General features: G+C 42.8%; 2 protein-coding genes across 2 annotated transcripts; both read right to left on the reverse strand.

Moving 5' to 3' along the window:
• Positions 1-316: 316 nt before the first annotated feature.
• LOC120036469 (zona pellucida sperm-binding protein 4-like) lies at positions 317-9416 on the reverse strand. The gene is made up of 14 exons (XM_038982906.1): positions 9015-9416; positions 8596-8816; positions 7751-7907; positions 7356-7579; positions 6918-7038; positions 6450-6646; positions 6221-6335; positions 5837-6006; positions 5643-5740; positions 5401-5483; positions 4878-5067; positions 705-846; positions 506-602; positions 317-432 (listed from the first exon to the last, which is right to left on the reverse strand). Exons 1-14 carry the CDS (start codon positions 9097-9099, stop codon positions 359-361), a joined length of 1974 nt encoding a protein of 657 aa, XP_038838834.1. The 5' UTR covers positions 9100-9416; the 3' UTR covers positions 317-358.
• A 3415-nt stretch (positions 9417-12831) lies between these two features.
• On the reverse strand, positions 12832-13812 carry LOC120036470 (protein transport protein Sec16A-like). Its single transcript, XM_038982907.1, has 3 exons — positions 13229-13812; positions 13068-13124; positions 12832-12963 (listed from the first exon to the last, which is right to left on the reverse strand). The coding sequence occupies exons 1-3, from the start codon at positions 13412-13414 to the stop codon at positions 12832-12834; spliced, it is 375 nt and encodes a 124-aa protein (XP_038838835.1). The 5' UTR covers positions 13415-13812.
• Positions 13813-22326: the final 8514 nt, after the last annotated feature.

The following is a 22326-nucleotide window of genomic DNA, read 5'->3' on the forward strand; positions in this document are numbered from 1 at the left end:
TGCTGCGCTCCCTGGGGCCTGCAGCCAACCACAGCCCTGCTGGCCTCACAAACCACCATCTGCTATAACATTGAGTCAGTTCTTCCTACTGGACATTGGAAAGCTTTTGTTTTGACACCCATTGTTCGTCCTAGATGGGAAATTGGTGTGGATGGTTCAGAGTTCCATGCTTACAAAAGGGTTGATTGACACACGTCAGATGACAAGCCTACTACATCCACTAAAGTACATGCGCCTTGGTGTTATACGCAAATCAGATACAATTAAGGTAGCTCCAACGGTTAGGATTGTTGCCACGCAAGTAAAGCAAACGTAATTGTTATATAGAACACTTTATTTGACATGTTAGAACAAGACATTACACCCAAAGAATGTATCCAGAAGAAACATAGAAATGACGCTCCTCAAAGAGGTCTTTGACATGTCGTTGACCTGTTGAGAGAGAGAGAACCTATTAGTTCAGTTATGGTCTGACAGGGTCTGAAAAGCATAAAACAAGACCTACCTCTTTTCGAGTTGTCCTGATTCACACATTGTCCACTACAGGGGCCGCCAGAGGGACTACTGGCGTCACAGATGACCACATCACAATGGACAAAGACCTAGGAATCAAAGATTTGATGGTGTCAGAAATAAAATAAAAAAAAGGGATGATTGCCACTCACAAAATTCACCTATAAAGATTGTTGGGTGAACTTTGTTACCTGGCCACTCGGCTCAACCGCATCCTCGACGAAGGAAAACATATAGACCTCAAAGCGTTTGACGTGAGGGGGGAAGTGGACCCTGGCGTCAGCTACCACCGGGTGGAAGACCACACGGTACGGATCCTCCGTGTTCTCACAACTGCCAGTGTAGAGAGAGGGACTAAGTTAGGAACAAGAAAACACTGTAAACCCCAACCGCCTTGTGCGAAGTCTTATGGTGGTGTCATGACTGTCCTGTGAGGATCAGATCAATTCACACCGTGTTGTAAATGACAGGAGAAGTGGGTTCCTTCTCCCCCTCCAGTATGAACTAAAGGAATGTCTTTGTTAACAGGCTTTTCCCACCAAAACTCTTACCCCTCCTAAATTCACCTCGGTCTTGAAAAACACCCAACATATTTCATATACAATGTAAAGGCTCGAGACTTCCTACCTGTAGTGTGAGCACTTTTCTAGTTCCAGTATTTCCTTTTTAAAAATCAACATGACATTCTTTTTCTATCTCTGACCAGTCTTATGTTAGAAATATTGTTCCAGTATTCACTTTTGAATGCATTAGAGAAACTCCTAGAAAAAGTGCATTGTAAGTAGCCATGCCACAAGTGACATCAGAGAGCGGGTCAGACTGCCAGAACTGTCCCCGGCGGCCAGAGTGCATAAAAGGATTGGTAACTGAAATTAACATTAGACCAGAAAACTGAGTCGCTAGCTACACGTTTGAAATGGTTGGAACTTTCCTAAACGCACCTTCCTAAGGACGGCGAGCTGCAGCTCATGTCCAAAGTGGTCCGAAACCTGAATACCAACACGAGGGAGAATAAACACCCCCTCAGACAGACAGTCACTGGTACAGCCGATTAGCTGTTTGAACCAAGTACCTAGAAAAGCTAACTTCAGTGGGACCATTCTGCTACTATATCCAAACCATCCTACTATCATCACCCACTGAGGAATCAGTGACAGGGTTGATTAGCCCATCTTCCAGAATGAGTGAAAGGAAAATCCATCCTGAAGTTCCGTTCAAGACTAGTCATTGGAGCCACGGACAACTAACGACATTGTGACCTCAGGGAGCCAATCAGAGAGAAGACCCAACCACCTACCTTTCCACGGCGGCATCCCACAAATACATTCATGCAAAAATGTAACAACGATAAGTCCCTTATGGAACCATGGGTGGGGGAGCCGTCATATTGTGTCAGTCCGCTAGGGACCTGTGTGTTTAGCTAGTAAATAAATTAAACCAATTTGTATAGTACTGAATCATAAGGCTGGGGTTCTTGCAGCTGCGAGGAGGATACGATGTAATGGTTAATAAGTTGACTTTAGCAATGTAATAGATTTCTACCGTCTAGAGTTTAAGTCGGGAGACGGTATCTTTAAAACCGTTTCCTCGGCACCCCAAATCCTAACACGATTCATTTAGAGTCGGGTAACAATTAAACAGTCCTCAGATAATTCAAGGTCACGACAGTAGTTTGTTGGTTTTAATTTCTGATCTTTTGGCCCATCAGACCTGGAAAAATCTGATTTAGTACATTTTTTATTTAAAAACATTAATTGGGCTGCCTATTTGAAAAAAAATGCATTTCATTTGTCAAGGGAGGGTCATACTAGCAATGCCATAGCATTTCTCATCAACAATATTACTTGGTCTACTGCAAAGGCTTTTATAGCTAGGTAAATGACGGATGTCAAACGTCTACGTCGTATGTCCAACATGTATATTCAATTACATTGACATGATCGCATTCTCATGTGGTGAGACGTCCCTCTAAATGGTTCTTCAAATTCTAAATGATCCAGAATGGTCAGACTACAGGCGACCTGAATATTGATCAATTGACCGTGGTTTAACCAAAGTTGCCGAATAGACAGTCGGTATCATATTTTCAAAATAAGTACTTCATTTTAATTAAAGTTCATGCAATGCGCCAGAGCAATTCTTCCGCTGTCGGAAAAATTGGTCACAAAATAAATTCTACACCCATGGCATCAGATTCACACGTGGAGGACTTCAGTGAAGGGAGCAGCTCTACTATACAAAGTAACCTACGCATTGACAGTTAAGGCCTACTTTTGTCATTTGCATCTTTGGGAGGTTTATCATTTACTGTTTAACTGACAGATATTAGCAAAAAGGGATTTGTGAAATCTGAAGACGTTACATTGAGACAAACGCCCACACCAGTACAAATCCACTTGAGCTGACAGACAAGAGCTTTCCCAGGATTTTACTCAACGATTTAAGCCAAGTATGATATAGTTGCAGCTGAAGTGACAAATCTGAACTGCCCATTTTGTGCACAGCCATGTGAATGTGGTGTCTTTTCCTATGATATACAAAACATTTTCAGCCCGTTTTTTAAAACTGCTACCACCCCCACCAGGATGACAGTTCTGATTTAATAAACCGCTGCAAAGTTACACCCGTGACAGATGAGCCTTGTGTCCACATGGCCGCCGGAGCAAATTAAAATAGGGGGTGCCAAATTTGGGGTTTTGCGACCATTTCATAAAAATGGTAAAATTGCGTGATTTGATAGCAATTGGCAAACCCGATCCACCAAATAAATGGTTTTGACCAATAAAGTTGCTTCACTCCACTGCTTGGTGTAACATGTATCCAGATAATGAAAAGACACCCGCAAAATAAAGTGTCATTTGCAGCGTTCATAATCATGGGCAAAGTCATTGTAGCCCATCTACCAAAGGTTGCAGTGTCCATTACAATGTAGGAAAAATAAAGTCATCTTTCAATAGGTTACCCAATTTAAATTCTTGAGAAAATTAGGCCAGCGGTGTCCATCTGTGGCAAAGTGCTCACCCAAATCAATGCTTATGACAAACCCAGCTGTGTCTGACATTTTAAATATGAACATTAGCTAGCTAAATAAGGTTAGCAAGATGCTGCTACACTTGACCGTGGTATTTGTTCATGTTTAGCAACTCCCAATTAGCGCATTCCTCTAGGACAGGAAATTCCATTGAAAGTATCAACTTCTAGGGATCCTGTCAACTGATCCTATTCAGTTTCAAACATCAACTTCCATGCTGCACAGGCGTGTGAACCATCCATTATGTTAAGCGCATAACTGTTTTAAACACAAGAGGTCACTTGTGCCTGAATTCAACAACTATTCAGTCAGTGTTAGGAGCAGTTGTATGAAACCAATTGGAAAGGCAAGCCAAGCTTGCCAGCCGCTCTCGATTTCTATTCGACTGACCATCAGTTCGGCAAAACACTGAACTGTAGCAAACCAAAAGGATAACATTGAGTAAAAAGGTGTAGGTAACGCCAACATAGTGTCTTAACCTTTCCACACGCGACTTCCAAATATCTTCAGTCGCCCCAGTGGGAGTTTATATTATGCGCGGGATGTCAGAATGCACTCACCGTTCCAAAATGTGGACAGTTAGCCCGCACTGACCTCAAACCAAGGCACACAACCTGCTAATTTTCTATAGGCCGTTTCAACTTCTAAGTTTGCCTCATTAATTCACAAAAGTAGCCCATTTCACTGTTGCAGACAATTTCTTTGAGAATTTGAATGAGCCAGACAAACTTTCCTTCAAGCATACAGACATTTGCACATCTAGTCAGAACAGGCCTTGCACATTTATTGCCTGGTGGCCACATTGCCTTCCTTACAAATAACTGGACATGCGTGCATTCCTATCAAAGTGCCTTATTTTCTGTGTAACGTTTCTACTGTAGCATACCGTGAGTATAATGTACTTGGCGTTTTATTCATGCATTCTGATTCTTGCCTAGATTGTAATGGACACGTGTGTAAAACACTTTTGAAGGTGGTACCGAATATGAGCTAACGCCATACAATGCAGTCGGGTTATCACGTAAGAGTCTGTCAGACTCAACTGACATATGGTGTTTAAGACACCTGGGATCTCGGAGTACCCGAGATGCTACGTGTGAAGCTACACGCCAGAATCTCCCATAAGTGTTCATTTGGGTGGAGATCTGGTGACAGACCGCATACTGCTCACATCGTTTTTAAGCTCAAACCATTGTGACCACTCATGACCTATGGATGGGGGCATAGCCACGGTAGCCAAAGTAAATGGCCTGCCAAGCATGATAGGTTGCTAATTACTCAGGAACCACACCTGTGGAATAACACTTGTTTAGGCCCAAAAACAACAAGTTACCCATTAATGATGAGATTCCACCGGGGTCGGGAGTCACGGTCCTCGTTGGGGGTGGCCCAGCAGTGGTCAAGCACCAGCGCTATCTTGGGGTCAGAGGACTTGGTCAGCTCCACCTCAAAGTGCAGAGGCTGTCTCAGGTACCTCACCACTGGATAGTCCTCCTCCTGGTGGAACGTGTTATACGAGGCGTCTGGAACACAGAACGAGACAACCGGTGGGCACAAAACAGCGAGGTACCATCTCAACTTGTCCATTAAGAAACACACGTTTATCATATCCTGTTGTGCCCCGATGAACCCCCCCCACCACCAGAGGCTTCTGACAAATTCCCAAATCAGCTCCTCACCGTTACTCCGTAGCCACACCTGTAGATCTCAGAACGCAAGAGTAATATATCATAAGGCTTACATTTTTGGCAATGGTTTTGTAAAGGACACCTTCCAAGATTCTATATTCCATTTCCAGATCAGGAGTGATTAGAATTTAGAGGCCAAGTTGAAATTCTGAATTTGTGCACGCTTACCCTGAGCGAGTCTCATTCTGACCATTTGTCGACCCGTCCCAGTCTCGGCAAAACTGACCACATAGTAGCAGGAAACCTTTAGCCTAAAAAGAGGGATGTAGGCAACTTCAATAGGGGAAACTTCAAGGAGTGGACACTGGTAGTATAGGCACATTTTCCCTGTATACAAAGTATTGAGCAATTGGTGAAGAAAAAAACCTATAAAATCTAACAGCTACAATTGTGATGCATAATGCACTTACTGATATTCCTCCTCTGAAGACGTCGTGCCATTCAGCTTCACCTCAAGTTCATCTGGCAAGGAGATTTCGTTCTCATACAGCATGACATTGTTGATAAACTATGTAGTAGAGGGGAATTGACTTATTACAGCCTGCAGAAGCAAACAGTCCGTAAATACACAGTACCCATCATCTCAGGGTAATAGTCATTTTACCTTCCTGGTGGTGCCACAGGAGTTGACAGTGAAGTGGAAGTAGGCGAAGCGATCGTCGCTGTAGGTGGGACCACAGGCGGGGTCGCTCAGGGTCAGCTGACCGGGGTTCAGACTGGGAGCAGACTCCACCTTGACCGCCAGCGCAGTCATCGTTCCGTTAGAGAAACACTCTTGGGGGTGGGGGAGCAAAAGACAAGTAGCCATCAGACCTGGGTTCTGTATTTGTTACACTTCATTGAGCACAGTAGAACCAATGGAATAGCACCAAAAGTGCAAACCATGCCCATCTGGCACTATTATTAGACTCACAGTATTTGCAAGGAACCCAGGTTAGGTAACCATGTCAAACGACTATTTATCGGAAGTAATTGTTTGAGAACCAACCAGTCAGCGTTTTGAGGAAGCTGCAAGCCAGGGAAAAGTATTTGATGGTCATGTTGTTGTAAGGATTCAACAGAGCCACATCCAGTCTGCTCCTGACAGAGGACGGGTGAACCGACTGGGAAGCAATGGGAGAGTTCATTAGTCCAATATTGTATGCATGTATACAGGGTAAGGAAAGCGAGGCTAGCTGCTGCAATTTAGGTTAACATGTTTTGGGAGAGCATCGTACCTCAAACACTGCGTCCGGCGAAGAGAAGGGCACCGTGATGGTGAAGTCTGCGTCGCCCTCTGTCAAATACTGTTGCGCAAGCTCATGGTTAAGCAGCCGCTTGCCAACCAAGACCACGAAAAAGGGATCTTGGTTCCTGTAGTCCACAGTGATGTGAAAGTTCTCCTGACCACAGTTGCCAGTGACTGAGGGTGGCACTACAAGGACAAACAGGGTTGTGTTCATTAAGCACAAAAAAACAGGAAGGTACTACTTGAACTTGTCCAAGGAGAAAACCTTGTTTTCAGAATAAACACGATCCTGGCAAACCAGGAACAGGACACTGGGTCCAAATACTCTAAAGCTTAACATTTTCTTTGTAGAGAGACCGCATAGGAAAAACCTACAGTATGCCTAGTTGGGCTTTCACTGCAATCATTAACGAGAGGAAGCCATTCAACAGTAGTTTGGCGTAGTCCAGAGACATACCAATGTCCAGCAGTACAGCGTCCACAACGGCAGAGTGAGAGAAAGGAGCGTACTCTGGAAAGACGACCAGGCCGTAGATCAGCTGAAGAGTGAAGGTTGTGACACCTTGTTCCGCCCTTCTCTGTAGTGAAGTTAAAAGCATTGGTCAATTGATAGCATTATTGTTGTAACAGAACTCTATTCAATATCAAGTGACAACTAAGTACATATGGGGACTATTAAAACAAACTATATACTTGAAGTAATGTTGCCCTCATTCCTCTAAATCAAGCACTACTGGCAAGTGAATGCACACAACACACACCAAAATAATGGGAACACTTGAGTAAATGAGGGATACAAAGTACATTTGCGCCATTATTTATATTTTGTTGGTGGCCCACTTATTAGGGCATGTACAAATCACTGCATGTGGCTTTGCATTTAACAGAAACACACCTCCTTAAAAACCACCGGGTCTGAGAAGGGCACCTCCATCCTGAAGCTCTTCAAGGTGTTGTCCAGGGATCTCTGCTCCTGAACATTGAAGCCTCTGGCGTTGCACTCTGCAACAGTTAGCACCATGGTGGGAAAGGTGATGTTCAGCAGCTCCACATCAAGGTTGAAGGTCCCCAACTCAAGCACAAACACTGCCTGCTCAGGAACTGTGTCTAAGGGCGTGTCTGTTCATTGGCAAACAAAGGAAAACATTTTGAAATTCGGTACAATGGAAGTCGAAAATGGACATTTGTTATTGCCTCCCCGTTTCAGTACATTTTCTTCTGTTTTGTGCCTAATGAACAACCCAGGCATCCCAAATTACCATAGGCACTATTTAACTAAACCAGACTCACAGTTGCGAACTTGTGGAGGCCTGGCCATCGGAGGTGTTGTGATAGGGAAGAGGACTTTGTAGCGTGTGTCCTCGTGTGCGACCTCCTCGATCCACAGCAACTCAAGCATGGGCTCAATGGTGTAAGTGACAAAGTACTGGTCATCCTGAATATGGCTCTGTAAAGGGAGACGAGTGATGCATTCAGGCTGTAATACACAAGTGGAGTGCAAAAACAGCTAAATGTTCCTTACAAGCCAGAATGTTACTCTACCGGTTATCTGTGTGGTTTGTCCTTCAGCCGCTCGTAATTTAAGACAATATCTGTTTACCCGACCTTAGAGAGCTGGTAGGCATATGGTTGTCAACTTGCATTTCCGGCGGTGTGTATTTTCAAAGCAACCGACACGCAAAGTAAACACTTGCACAATATGTAAACAGTAGCCGAGTGTAACCGAACGTTGCTTGCATTCAGTTGAGTGGCAAAGCTACCGGCTCCCTAAAGTCAGGTAAACAATACTTTAGTGTGGATATTTTGTCTCAAATTTCAAGCGGCTGAAGGACAAACTGCAAAGACAAGCGGTAGAGTATGTTTAAGTGTCATTTTATGCAACATTCACCCGATTTTGCAATCCAATGTGTCAGGCTGTATACACACACCCAACAATCCATTGTATATTAGCCTGATTAAGCAGACAATTGCTCACTAAGAAACATTGTACACAAGACAACGTTTCTAGGAGTTTACCCATGAGAGATGACAAAGGGTTACTGCAAAGCACTGTCAACTGCTGCAGTAAAAAGGGCTCAACAAATAAGATTTGATTTAGAAATTAAACAGGAACATTTTACTCATCCAACGCTGACCTTGAAATAGCCGCCAACCGCCCCCACCGGAATTTCAACAATAATATGAGCCTCTGTGACTAAAACCGAGTAGTTTCTGGCAGCCATTTCCTCAGTGTCCAGCCTCTTAGCGTCAACTCCCATGTACACCTCCAACATGGTGAAGGCATCAGAGGAGAAAAGTGGGTCTATGTGCTTGGGCATGTACCAGGTGATCACTTCTGGAGTAAAGGCCACTGCCCCTGCAGTGAAACAAGAAACCAAGTACACATCATAACAGAACATTTTGCAACTGAAAACAAATGTGCCATTATTTGGAAAAAGTTCATCCCAAAACATTTCCCCAACTGAACACAAATCAAAGTCTTGTCTGGAGCCAATAAAGAACTGGGTTCATAGGATCTTAATTTGCCAAGTTAGTCCATTATTTCACACTCAACCTGGTGTTGGACAAACAGCCGTGGCATCTACTCGAGTAACCAGCCACTTCTGCTCAAAGAAGGTTGAGGTTGAGAGCACCCGCATCGGAACTCCAGCTACCTGTTCAGGGGGCAACCACACCAGGGCCGTGTTCAGTAGGGCACACCGTATTAACAATATGTTGCAGAGTTCAGGTAGGGCCACCGTTTCCAAATTTTTGCTCTACTGAACATGACCCAGTTCATGGAGGAAGTGGAGAAAGTCAGCTTACATTCTGGAGGTATGTCTCCTCTGCATTATGAGGGCTTCTTAACACCAGCCGTGTGGGAGTGTTGGCTATTGCATAGCCCTTTCTTTGGACCTCATCCACACTCATGACCTTCTTGCTAGGACTAAAGACAACTGCTGTCATTTTGTATCCTGAAGCAACAGCCTGTCTCAGGAAATGGAAACAGGAATTAAACAAATTGTCAACAAATGCACATTTTGTTTAGCGCCATCTTGTAGTGAAATTACAGAAACTAAAATATGGCTACCTCAGCTCCTTTCCGGAAGTTGCCACTCCTTGCTTTCGGGCCTCCAGTGGGCTGTTCAGGGACGGTTTGGATGTCTGGAAGAGTCCTTCTGACAGATACCTAGAGAAGAAATGCCATTATTCCCTATGCATTTTCACCCTCCCATACAATATGAAATCAAGGGCCAGTTCTCAATCTGTCCACTCGCCTCCTTAAATTAAGGAGTATTGAATTGAGAGAGAGTCAAGACCCTCTACGTTGTGTCACAGAAGCAGAAGAAATGAAACACTGGACAGTTGTAGCTCTAGACAGATCATTTATACAGGCAGTACGACAAGCTCGACTGTAAACATGTCCTTCGGGGCATGCTCTGCTCACTTGCCTCCATGTAGTTGCGGTCACACAGAATCTCTCGGGAGGTCCAGGGGGTGTAGCTACAGGTTTTGCCCACTCTATACACAGGGTCTTCAGTCATGTGGTTTCCTGGCAGCCTGAACTGCATGACCAAGCTGAACATCTTATCATCCTAAAATGAAGGGGGAAGGAAAAAAATAATTAAAGCCTTTCATTATATAGCAGAAAACAAATAATTCAGTTGACCTTCATGACCTATAGACTGTGGCAAAATTGCCTATATGAATGCAGCTGCCACTGTATTGAAGCCACACTACAGGAGAAGAGCTCAGTAGTACACATCACTGCAGTCTGTATCAGAAAGTTGGCTGGCCCTCTGAAAGCCCTCCATAAACTTCTGCTGTACCTTACATCATCGTTAACTTAGAGGTAAGAGATAGCAGACCCAGGGGTGGTAAAACTGCTTAACTGTTTCTGGCACCGTACTTCTAATAACCTCCATGCTCTAAAATTGTATGAATTAGCAACTCAGGCTTATTGAGGACCTTTTTAACTGAAGAATGCATTTGTTTTCAATGATTACATTTTTCATCTAGTGATGCACATATTGACTGGTATCTTTGTGTATACAGGGCTCATCTGTAAGAGAGTCTGGTCTCAGCATGACTCAATGTCAAAGGTTAAATAAAATGACGTTGCTACATTATGGGTTGCAAATGCAGTGACACTGAAAGGCAAACACTACAGTGCTTAGGGTTACCATGTTTTGGGAAAAGCAGTTTTGAAGAGAAGCAAAAAACATGGCATTCCCCATGGGGTCAAATTTAAAGCTGAATCCACACTGAGTAGCAAGGCCAGGCGTCAGGTTTATGATTTGTGTGTCATCTGGAAGGGATGGAGATGGTGTGAACACAATAGTTCACCAACAATATCAATCCATGAATTATGAAAGGAGAATCATAAGAGACAAACTCACTGAAGACAGCATCAACCTCTTTAAAAAGAGGAGCGACACTCAAACGAATAACGTTACCAAGGCATTCGGCGTTGAGGTCATCTGGAATGGGAAAGGTTAGTTAAAAACCAAAAAATATATTGTCAAACGCTTAGTGCTTGAACTTGTAGGGTGAAAAATGCATACTTATAGAAGGTTTCTGTTGTGCTTGTATGCCCACAGCTGCCAACAGGCAAAACAACCTGTAATGCATTTCACAAATTATTATGATTGATTAAAAGGAGGAAGAACACAATTCAAATGTTTGCGTCGCATAAGACTCTTCTAGGCCTGCTACTACTTACCCTGAGCTAAGGAAAGGAACCATTGTAGAATAGAATTGTTTTGATAAAATACACAGCTACAGAATCTAATATTTGACCCAAGGTGTGCAGCCTACAGTCCAGGGGTATTCAACTTTTACCCTATGACAAAGGCTTCCCACACTCAGTCACCTGAACCCCAAAGGGCTGCACATTTTCTTTTTATTCCCCTAGCCCTACAAAGCTGATTCAAATAATCAACTAATCATCAAGCTTTGTTAATGTGAATCAGCTGTGTAGTGTTAGGACAAAAACCAAAATGCACACCAAGTTTGGGAAACGCTCCCCTGCCCTATGAGCCTGCTGGTTTTCTGTTCTAACTGATAATGACTTGCACCCACCTGGTGTCCCAGGTCTAGATCCCCGATGACAGGAGAACAATGAAGAAATGCAGTGGAACTGGCTTTGAGACCCAGAGGTGAGTTTGAGGGCTATAGTTGTTCCTGCTCCTCACATTTCACTGTTTGCCACTGGCGTAATTGAATGAGGGGTTATGCTGGATGTAACCGGTGTGAAATGGCTAGCTAGTTTGGGGGGTAGTGCACTGATAGCGTTTCAATCGGTGACGTCGCTCGCTCTGAGACCTTGAAGTAGTTGTTCCCCTTACTCTGCAAGGGCCGTGGCTTTTGTGGAGCGATGGGTAACTGTTGTATATGTGTGCAAAGGGTCACTGGTTCGGGACAGAAGTAAAACTGTTACACGGGCACCATTTAATTTGTCATCGATCGCTAGACCAGATGTTTTTTTCTTTTCCCCCCTACCTTTTCATTACGCAGACATAAGCAGAGTTGACACCATCGAGGTGTGGATGTTTACTTTCGACACTAGTTATTTTTCTCCAGTTTCGTCCGACGAACAGACTGTAGTGGTAAAATAAAACGGGATAGATTTTTTTATGAAGTCCTAAGCATCACTCCAGTCAAAACAATCTCTGCGAACGTTCGATTCCAATATATGTAGTTCTGTCTATGGAATACATACAAAAATGTCGTTAAAAAAATAGATATGTATAAAATATACTTGTCTGTACAGGTAAATGTAGGAAATTCAAAATGCACAAAAATATGTTTTGTAATGTCTAAAATAAAATATATGTGTATAATATACACTTGTCTAAAGAAATGCAGAAGCAATAAGCATTGTAAATGATGATAGAACACATCAAATTAATGTGAACATGAGGACACAAAGGAGAGATTTAATTAAAAGATCATCTTTTAATACTTTTTTATGCTGAAGATTTTTAAAGCTGAAAAAATCTATGTATGGCAAATCCACTCTGGGCAAATGGCCTCTTGAACAAAAATAAAAAATAGTTAACATCCTTGCTATTTCAGCCACTTGCTATGTTAAAGAAAAATCTCAGTTAATGATGAATGGATACAATTTGGAAGGATTTTCCAGAGTCATACCTCAGTAGGGTAGAGTGTCAGGTGGCACAACCATTGGTGCCATGAGGTCAAAGTGTGAAGGAGGGAGCAAGCCAGAGCGCTGTCTAGGAAGCAGTCTAGGCCCATGGCTTGGAGGCTTTGAGTTGGTCCCATCATTGTAATGCATTGTAGGGTATCTGCTGCCCCATAGAACTGCTGGTAGTGGGAAAGGTGTTAGCAGGAGACCACCAGGGACATCTATGATCGGCTGACAGTCTTGGTTAAACCACATGTATTCTAAAGCAATATTCACCTGCTTTCATAGAGTAAGGATTCACTCCTTTGGGGACACTGCCAGTGTTCCCCTGATATCCATATGTCCCCATCGGTGGAGGTGGTGGTACACACTTGTTCTGTAAAAAACATCAACACATTTTCCAAATTGTTAGTAATATTATCACAGTTAAAATACAATGGTTGTTCACTGTTTTTAATTTCATTGAATTTAAGCGTGTACCTCAGCCTTGGGCTCAGTTTTGTTAACCCATCTGTGCAGAGTTGGATCCCAGACAATCTGAGGAAGAAGATATTAGCAATGTGAAGCAAGCCACAATAGTTTTTTTTTAATCCACTCAATTGTCTCTACATAGAATATAGTGTTAATAACCAGTTCCTTACAGATCTGTCTTTGTCCTCAGGTAGATGAACCTCCTTCTTATTAACTCTTCCACTCCCAAAGACCCAGCTGAGCCAGCCTCCACTGTTATTGTGAACAGCAGGGGTCTCAGGCTCAGCCACCGGCCGGCTGCCAGTCTGGCACTGAGGGTTGGCCTTGGAGTGTTCCGGCTTGGTGATGGACATCATAGCAGGATGCTCAACATATCTAAGTCGGACATCTGTAATAAGTGGGAGAAGTCAGGCCACTCTGCTCATGTCACCATACAGAACAATTACTAGCTGACAGGTAGAAACGTCTCGCTCTGATACTCTGTTACAACCCAATCTTAACCTACACGCAGTCACAGGGATAACTGGGAGGTTACTCCAGGACTCTGCGATCAACAATTCCCTGCATATTATGCGAGGGCTTACAAATTTGACCAATCACCAAACAATTTCTGCATAAAATAGTCACATCATCACAATATTATCGCATAGAACTGACCCATTACCACAGTACAAAAAGAGGGCTCGCAATTTCAACCAATCACCGCACATTTACTGCATAATATGGTTCAATCAAGCCACACGTCAACACAGTTTTTTCCCTTGTCAGCGCATTTTTGCAACAAATTGGACAAAACAAATGCATATTGCTATGCAAAATGTTATAATTGTTGCTGCAAAATCTAGCATATTTATCCGCAAATATCAAAAAAATCCATGCGAAATCCTGGAGAGATTCACTGGGGTATGAAAATGTATACACTCACTACTATAAGTCGCTCTGGATAAGAGAGTCTGCTAAATAAGTAAAATGGAGCTAAACCTGTTTTATGTAGAAAATGCATGAAAGTATTACAGATATACACTCACATGAGCCATACATTTAACCTATCACAGCTAATTCTCACGCTATCACAATGGTAATTTCTGTACTAATTAGGTAAGTTTAAGTGACCTCTTCTCTTGGAATAGAAATCCACAGGTGGAGTACATGCTCCACCATCCCATTTCCACAGTGGTGCCACCATGGGGATGATGGGAGGTGGTTGTGGATGATTGTGTCCATTCTTCACAGGGACACTGGTTGTGAGGAAGATCTCCTCCCTCTCTGCAGGGACACTAGCCTTTGGGACGATCCACTCCCTGTGCGCAGGGACGATGACCTTCAGGAGGATCAACTCCCTCTGTGCAGGGATGAGGCCTGATGCTCTGAGGATCTTTTCCTTTCGCACAGTGACAGTAGTTTTTGGAAGAAACCCCTCCCTCTGTGCAAGGACACTGTCTATGAGGAGGATGTCCTCCCTCTCTTCAGGGATGAGGCCTGATGTTCGGAGGATCTCCTCCCTCTGCGCAGTGATGCTAGCTGCTGGGAGAACCCCCTCCCTCTGTGCAGGTACACTGGTTTTGGAGGATCCCCTTCCTCTCAGCAGAGACACTAGCCTTTGGGACAATCCCCTCCCTGTGCGCAGGGACGCTGGCCATTGGGACGATTCCCTTCCTCTGCGTAGTGACACTGGCCATCAGGAGGATCAACTCCTTTTGTGCAGGGATGAGGCCTGATGCTCTGAGGATCTTCCTCTGCGCAGCGATAGCAGATGCTGGAAGAATCCCCTCCCTCTGTGACGGGATGAGGCCTGATGCTCGGAAGATCTCCCTCTGCGCAATGATGCTAGCTGCTGAGAGAATCCCCTCCCTCTGTGACGGGATGAGGCCTGATGCTCGGAGGATCCCCTCCCTCTGTGCAGGGACACTGGCTGTTTGGAGGATCCCCTCCCTCTGTACAGGGATAAGGCCTGATGTTCGGAGGATCTCCTCCCTCTGCGCAGTGATGCTAGCTGCTGGGAGAACCCCCTCCCTCTGTGCAGGGATGAGGCCTGATGCTCTGAGGATCTTCCTCTGCGCAGTGATAGAAGATGCTGGAAGAATCCCCTCCCTCTGTGACGGGATGAGGCCTGATGCTCGGAAGATCTCCTCCCTCTGCGCAATGATGCTCGCTGCTGAGAGAATCCCCTCCTTCTGTGACGGGATGAGGCCTGATGCTCGGAGGATCCCCTCCCTCTGTGCAGGGATGAGGCCTGATGCTCGGGGGATCTCTGTCTTCTTTGCAATGATTAGAGCTGCTGGGAGAACCCCCTCCCTCTGTGCAGGGACACTGGCTGTTTGGAGGATCCCCTCCCTCTGTGCAGGGACACTGGCTGTTTGGAGGATCCCCTCCCTCTGTGCAGGGACACTGGCTGTTTGGAGGATCCCCTCCCTCTGTACAGGGATGAGGCCTGATGTTCGGAGGATCTCCTCCCTCTGTGCAGTGATGCAAGCTGCTGAGAGAATCCCCTCCCTCTGTGCAGGGACACTGGTTGTTTGGAGGATCCCCTCCCTCTGTGCAGGGACACTGGCTGTTTGGATGATCCCCTCCGTATGTGCAAGAACACTGGCTGTTTGGAGAATACCTTTCCTCTGTACAGGGACACTGGCTGTTTGGATGATCCCCTCCGTCTGTGCAAGGACACTGGCTGTTTGGAGAATACCCTCCCTCTGTGCAGAGACACTGGCTGTTTGGAGAATACCTTTCCTCTGTACAGGGACACTGGCTGTTTGGAGGATACCCTCCGTCTGTGCAGGGACACTGGCTGTTTGGAGGATACCCTCCCTCTGTGACGGGATGAGGCCTGATGCTTGGAGGATCTCCTCCCTCTGCACAGCAACTTCGGCTGCTGTGATGATCTGCAGGTATAATATAGAGCATATAGTCATTCCCTAAAAAATCAACCACTGGAATCTATAACATCATTGACACATACACTGAGTGCATTAAACATTAAGAACACCTTCTCTTTCTGTGACATAGACTAATCAGGTGAAAGCTATAATCCCCTATTGATGTTAATTGTTAAATATTCTTCTCAGTGTAGATGAAGGGGAGGAGACAGGTTAAAGATTGATTTTTAGACAATTGAGACATGGATTGTGTATGTGTGTCATTCAGAGGGTGAATGGGCAAGACCAAAGATTTAAGTCCCTTTGAACAGAGTATGGTAGTAGGTGCCAGGTGCACCGGTTTGTGTCAAGAACTGCCATGCTGTTGGGTTTTTCACGCTCAACAGTTTCCCCTGAGTATCAACAATGGTCCACCACCAAGGGGGAGGGCAACTCAATAGGAAGGTGTTCTTAATGTTTTGTTCACTCAGTGTAGATCAATCCCTAGCATATACTTTCATTTGTATGTTTACTGATACTGTAAATACACAAATTATATTAATGTTATCTACAATATATTATAATACCGTAAGCCTCCCTGCTGCAGGGGCATTTCCTCCTACAATTTTGAGCTGATTTTCTTCACTTTAGCAATATTTTGTATCTTTGTTAATTTTCACATTTATTGTGTTTGGAATGACACTGTTACTACAGAAGATGATGCTATCATAAAGTATTTGATGTAAGTATGTAGGATAATTACCCATAATGCTCACTGACTGAACATTCAAAATTACCATGGCAATTATTGACGCATTCACATGCCATCGGAAACTTGGAACCTCAGAGTTAAAATGAATGTAACTTATCAGTGTAGAGCTTCCTACTGGTTGATTCTGATACTTCACAAGTGGGTAACTTGAAATCATCATTCCATAACGAGTTCGCGAGTCAGAAATGTCAGAATTTCCTAGTTCCGACTTGAAGGGCCTTCTATGATGTAGGGCAGGTCACAGTAACCAAATTATTTTACTGTGCCCTGTCGCACACAGACTTTTATGGTCACACAAGTTGCCACCGGTGGATTCAAAATGAGTAGCCTAACAATTATTTACATGGCCCCAGGTACATTTGCAACCAAATTATTTTTCTGTGAGAAATCAATAATAGATGCACACATAGGGTAACAGTCAGCAATTGACAGTGAGCAATGAGCAAGATAAGCATAGACGGGAAGTTGACAATAGCTTATTATTAGTGTAAATAAATTGTATTTCTATGGTTGCAGTCCTCAAAGATTGAATTGCATTGAATTGAAATAATCAGATCCAATGATTTACCGCCCGTAGGGTGGGGTACCGCTAGTCATTATTATAATCACCATCTCAATCATTATCACCATACCATCATAGACTTATTCTTCTGTATCTGAGACTCTTCTGACACTACCTTAGACATGGCAGTCTGCAACTCAATACACTGCCCCTGCATGGTGTTCAGCGTCCCCTGCATGTGTTTAATCGAATGCTTAACATCATTCAGCAGGATCTGAATCTCAAGCCTGCAAGAAATCAGGCGGTTCAACATACTGAGATGACGAGAGGCTTCAGACCATGCCCATTGGACCATCTTTAGGATTCTTTCTCACTTAACACCAATCTTATTAGAAATGTAACTTTGTGCAGAAGATGTTACTATAGTGTTATTTAGAAGAAAAAAAGTGTACTTTGTCAGGCGCCAAAAGGATGACGGGATGTCTCCCTGCTCCAGTGAGCTCTGCTGGCAGGTCTTGCTCACTGTTGGAGGAACGGGAGCCAAATTAGAGGAAACATATCTATGGTTGTTCAGCAATGAAACATTCATGGCATAATGGGGATTGTCCTTCCCTGTGAAAAGAATAACAGCTGGGGTTTACTTTCTCACTTTTAGATAATGTAATACAATCTTTAAACCCATCAGAAGTGTAGTGCAGTCCTCCATGAAAATATTGGTCCATGTTATTTATGGCTGCATAATGTTGACCACTAGTTCCAACTTGTGATGAGAAGGTCTTGATGAAACGATCAAGTCAACATTTTGTTAGACATTTCAGAGATAGCATTAACAATTGTACATGAGACAGTGCTTCCAGATATTGAGGTATCTTCCTTCTGAGATATGTAAAAAAATATATATATATGGTGTGTGTATGTAACGGATGTGAAATGGCTAGCTAGTTAGCGGGTACGCGCTAGTAGTGTTTCAATCAGTTACGTCACTTGCTCTGAAACCTAGAAGTAGTGTTGCCCCTTGCTCTGCAAGGGCCGCGGCTTTTGTGGAGCGATGGGTAACGACGCTTCGTGGGTGTCAGTTGTTGATGTGTGCAGAGGGTCCCTGGTTCGCGCCCGAGGTCGGGGCGAGGGGACGTACTAAAGTTATACTGTTACATGTACTCACATGAAAGGTATCCATGATTCTAGATTAAGCCAATCGTGTACGTGATTACCATCCTATGGGTCAGCAATGGAATGATTGCTACACAGCTTTCAGAAGACTTTATGTCTTGAGCCTGGATGAATCATTGAAATACAAGTAATATTGTGAATTTGTGATGCATAATTGCCATTATAATTTGGAATATTCCATCAAAGTTATTTGTTTTGACAGTCAAAACAAGTCAATCTTACAATTAATCACTTGAATTGAGTAACTTGAGTTGACGGAAGTAGCAACTTTATATTCTGACCTAGACACTGACTTGTGCAATGCCTAATACATAATCTATGCATGTTATTGGCCATTGGACTGCTCAGTCAAAACAACAAACTTTTACGATTAATCACTTGACTGGAACGGAACTACTGTTCGGAACTAAAGCTATAGCTTGACGCATATCCTTACCTTGAACAAGCGTATCCAAAAGGCCTATCCAGTCGTGCTTGAAGATACCTTTAGGCGCAGTACGGGTTGAGACACGCTCGGTATTGTGAATCTGTAACACTGCTATAAAAGCACGTTTTCATTTATAATTTACATTGTAGAATGACCTGCAAGCCAATCAGAATCTAGTTTTAAACAATACCGTGGGTTCCATGGAACGTCACAAACATATTAGGCCACTTGCGTCACAGATTACAGTCACTGAACATGGGTTTAATAGCTATATTGGCTATATGTACAGTATATGCACATCGTATTGAATTGAGATTACATTTACTGCACCACTGTAATTATGTAGCCTAATCCTATGAGGATCATATGTGAAATGTCAGAATCATGGCACATGAAAACATAATTAAATTGACTGCAGATTATAAAATTCACTGTGACACAATATCCATGTAATTTCAATTAAATGACGTTGAACCAACGTGGAATAAACATTGAATTGATGTATGTGCCCAGTGGGAAGTGATTAATTCGAAATGATTGAATACATACAGTATTACAAAGAAAGAGATACAAAAATTGCTTCGAAAAACTCTAATTTCCCTGGGCCACCCAAACGTAAAATGTATGTACGGATTACTGTACATCGTTTTGGATGAAATCTCTGACTCGCACATATGTACAATCTCGCGATGTTTATTTCTGGCGCTTTCACGTTTGCGGGATTTTGTGAAGTAAATGATGCGCAGGAGTGCGCCATGAAATCAGTGACATGGTCAAGATTGCGCAATGGGAGGGTGTAACATTTCTAGCTGAGGAACAATTTTGGGGGTTTTCTCACAAAGTTTATAGTTTTAGACTGCAGTTGCAATTTGGTTTTTTCACAAAAAATGATATCTAACCATACAATTAATAATTTTGTAATTAATCAAACCATTGACATATATTTTTGACTATTTCCAACGAACAAGCTAGCTATCGAAAAGTGTCAGCGTGTGTAGTTAAATTAGCCTGCTAACGTCTTCATAGCTAGTAGCGTGTAATCAAGACATGACCAAACTGTTGCTGAGATAGTGGATGTTGAAACTTCCAAGGAGGAAAAAAGGCATTGTTGAAACTCACTCATATGCTTGCGGTGTAAAAAAGGGGGGTGAATGCGATTCATACCCGAATACCCCAACCAAGAGCAGCTTCCAAAGAAGCTGAGAAGTGAACCATCAATGAGCCAGCTACAGGAAGGACATCGTTCGCATCCTCACGGCTAAAATCAAAGAGAGCGCAGATGACATCATGAATTTGGTGTAAAAGAACACAATCAGTATCGTTAACCTGAGGAAATCGATTGATTTCAGTGCTGACGAAGTAAAAACTCTGAAGCAGCAGAACGCAACATTGAACATTCAGGTTGCAAAGCAGGAGAAGAAACTCACTGAAATGGAGTCAAAGGTAAACGAGAATTACCGGTATAGTCGGAGATGGAGTCTTCGAATTTATGGAATAGCAGAAAAATCTGACGAGAACATCAAAGCAAGAGTGAAGGACATTTGCAGGTCAATAGTCCCGGAGGAGGAGCGTTAGGTACAGCAAATGTAGTGATGTAGTGCACCGCCTGGGTAGGCTAAGAGATGGGGAAAACAACCAGCCACCACGACCAGTGATCATGAGATTCATCTTCCGGACAGCGAGGGATATGACATGGAAAAGTGCAAAGAAAAATGACTATTTTAAAGAAGAACAACCTGAGGTTCAAGGAGGATCTGACAGCATTTGACAAAGAAGCTCTGAATCGTCTGTGGCCGATAATTGAGAGAGCAAGGAAGGAAGGGAAAAGTGCATACTTTGCGGGAGCTAAGGCTTTTGGTAATGGAAGGGAAATTCACGCTGACGCCTAGTTTGTTGACTGCTGGACTTGTCAAGTGAGTTGTGCAGGACTGAGTTTTATTTGCTAATTTGATAAAACTAGATATTTCTTGAGGAAAGAGCATTGTTTGTGTGAGCCAAACTTTTTTTTATATATATATATTTTTTTATGGCAGGGAAATTCGCACTGACACTTAATGTTAGCTTGATGGCTATTCGTTTTTACCAATCTATGGTACAATGTTATTTGCAATTGTATAAATATATATAATTTAGATCAACCACTTGCGTGGTGCAAAGGTATGTTTTTGTTTGCAACTAGTAAGACCTTTTCTTTTTATGAGCGTATACAAGTTTAATATTCTTCATATAGTCACTGTGATAGTAAATGTCCATTTCTGTTTTTCCTATTAATGCCAGGGGAATCTGTACTTTTTTTAAAGGGAGATCTTTATTTTTGTATTGTAAGGGTTTCATTCAAGAAACTCATGCCTGTTGCACAGATACTGCGTTTTGGAAGTGTCAATGGTGATGATATGAATGATATTTGGTTTTCATTTGGTACTAATCGGTCAGCAGGTGTCCCTATTTTAAAAGGCAACTTTAAGGCTCATATATTGAGTCATGAAGCAGATAATAAAGGGAGATGGTTGACATCTACCAATAGTATAATCCATGTTCAATTCATTGTTGTAAATACTTATGCTTCCAATAACAAGTCAAGTAACTGTATTTTATTTGGAGACATTGAGAGGAAAATAAGTAAAATTATGTCTAAATTTCCATTGGCCAAAGTAATATGGGGTGGAGATTTTAATACAGTATTACATGATAATCTAGATAGATGGCCTCCTAAGGATAGCAATTCTGTTTGTGAGATAAGGAATATATGTCTAAGGTTAGGTGTTCTAGATATTTGGAGACATAAGAACCCAGATAAGATTATGTTTACATGGAGTACCAAAGATTTATCTATACAATCCCGTATTGATTTCTGGCTGATATCTGCAGATATGGCTGACAAGGTTGATAAAATCAATGGTTCAATCGAGACTGTAACAGACCACAACAGGATCTCAATAAAGATAAATATGCATGGTTTGTCAACCAAAAAAAGTTAAAGGTTACTGGAAAATGAACAAGACTTTACTAGAGAATGAAGTATTTAAGAAGGAAGTAGTGTGACAGGTTAAAGGAAATACTCATAGCCTGTTATACATTAAAAAGTATTAGTAAGTTCATAGTATGTGCGGATCTTAAAACATCTAAGGTTAAGAAGATCATGCATTCAGTATTAGTTGATAGAGATTGATAACATTCATATAATTGTGTTAAAATCCGTCAAGCGTACAAAGGGTACGAATTGTGAGAGGAATGTGTAAACGTTATGTTGATTACTTTATTTTGTCGTGGGTAAAAGTGTTAATCTGTGATCTACTAAATGCTCTTAATCTATGAGCCTGAGATTGATTGCTCTGGTCTCCACTCAAGTTCCCGGAGAAATCGCGGTCTTTTTCTCATTGCACTAAAAGTTTCAATGAGTAAACAATACCGTACCACTCTTGTGATCATTTCTCCCCTTTTTCAGGGGCGTAACAGTAGCAGGAATGAATGATAAATACAGGAATTGTGCCTGTGTTATGAATACGTTTGGAAGTTACTGGGAGCTAATGAAATTTGTTTAAGGC

This window comes from Salvelinus namaycush, unplaced genomic scaffold (assembly GCF_016432855.1).
Source record: "Salvelinus namaycush isolate Seneca unplaced genomic scaffold, SaNama_1.0 Scaffold1341, whole genome shotgun sequence".
Classification (NCBI taxonomy): domain Eukaryota; kingdom Metazoa; phylum Chordata; class Actinopteri; order Salmoniformes; family Salmonidae; genus Salvelinus; species Salvelinus namaycush.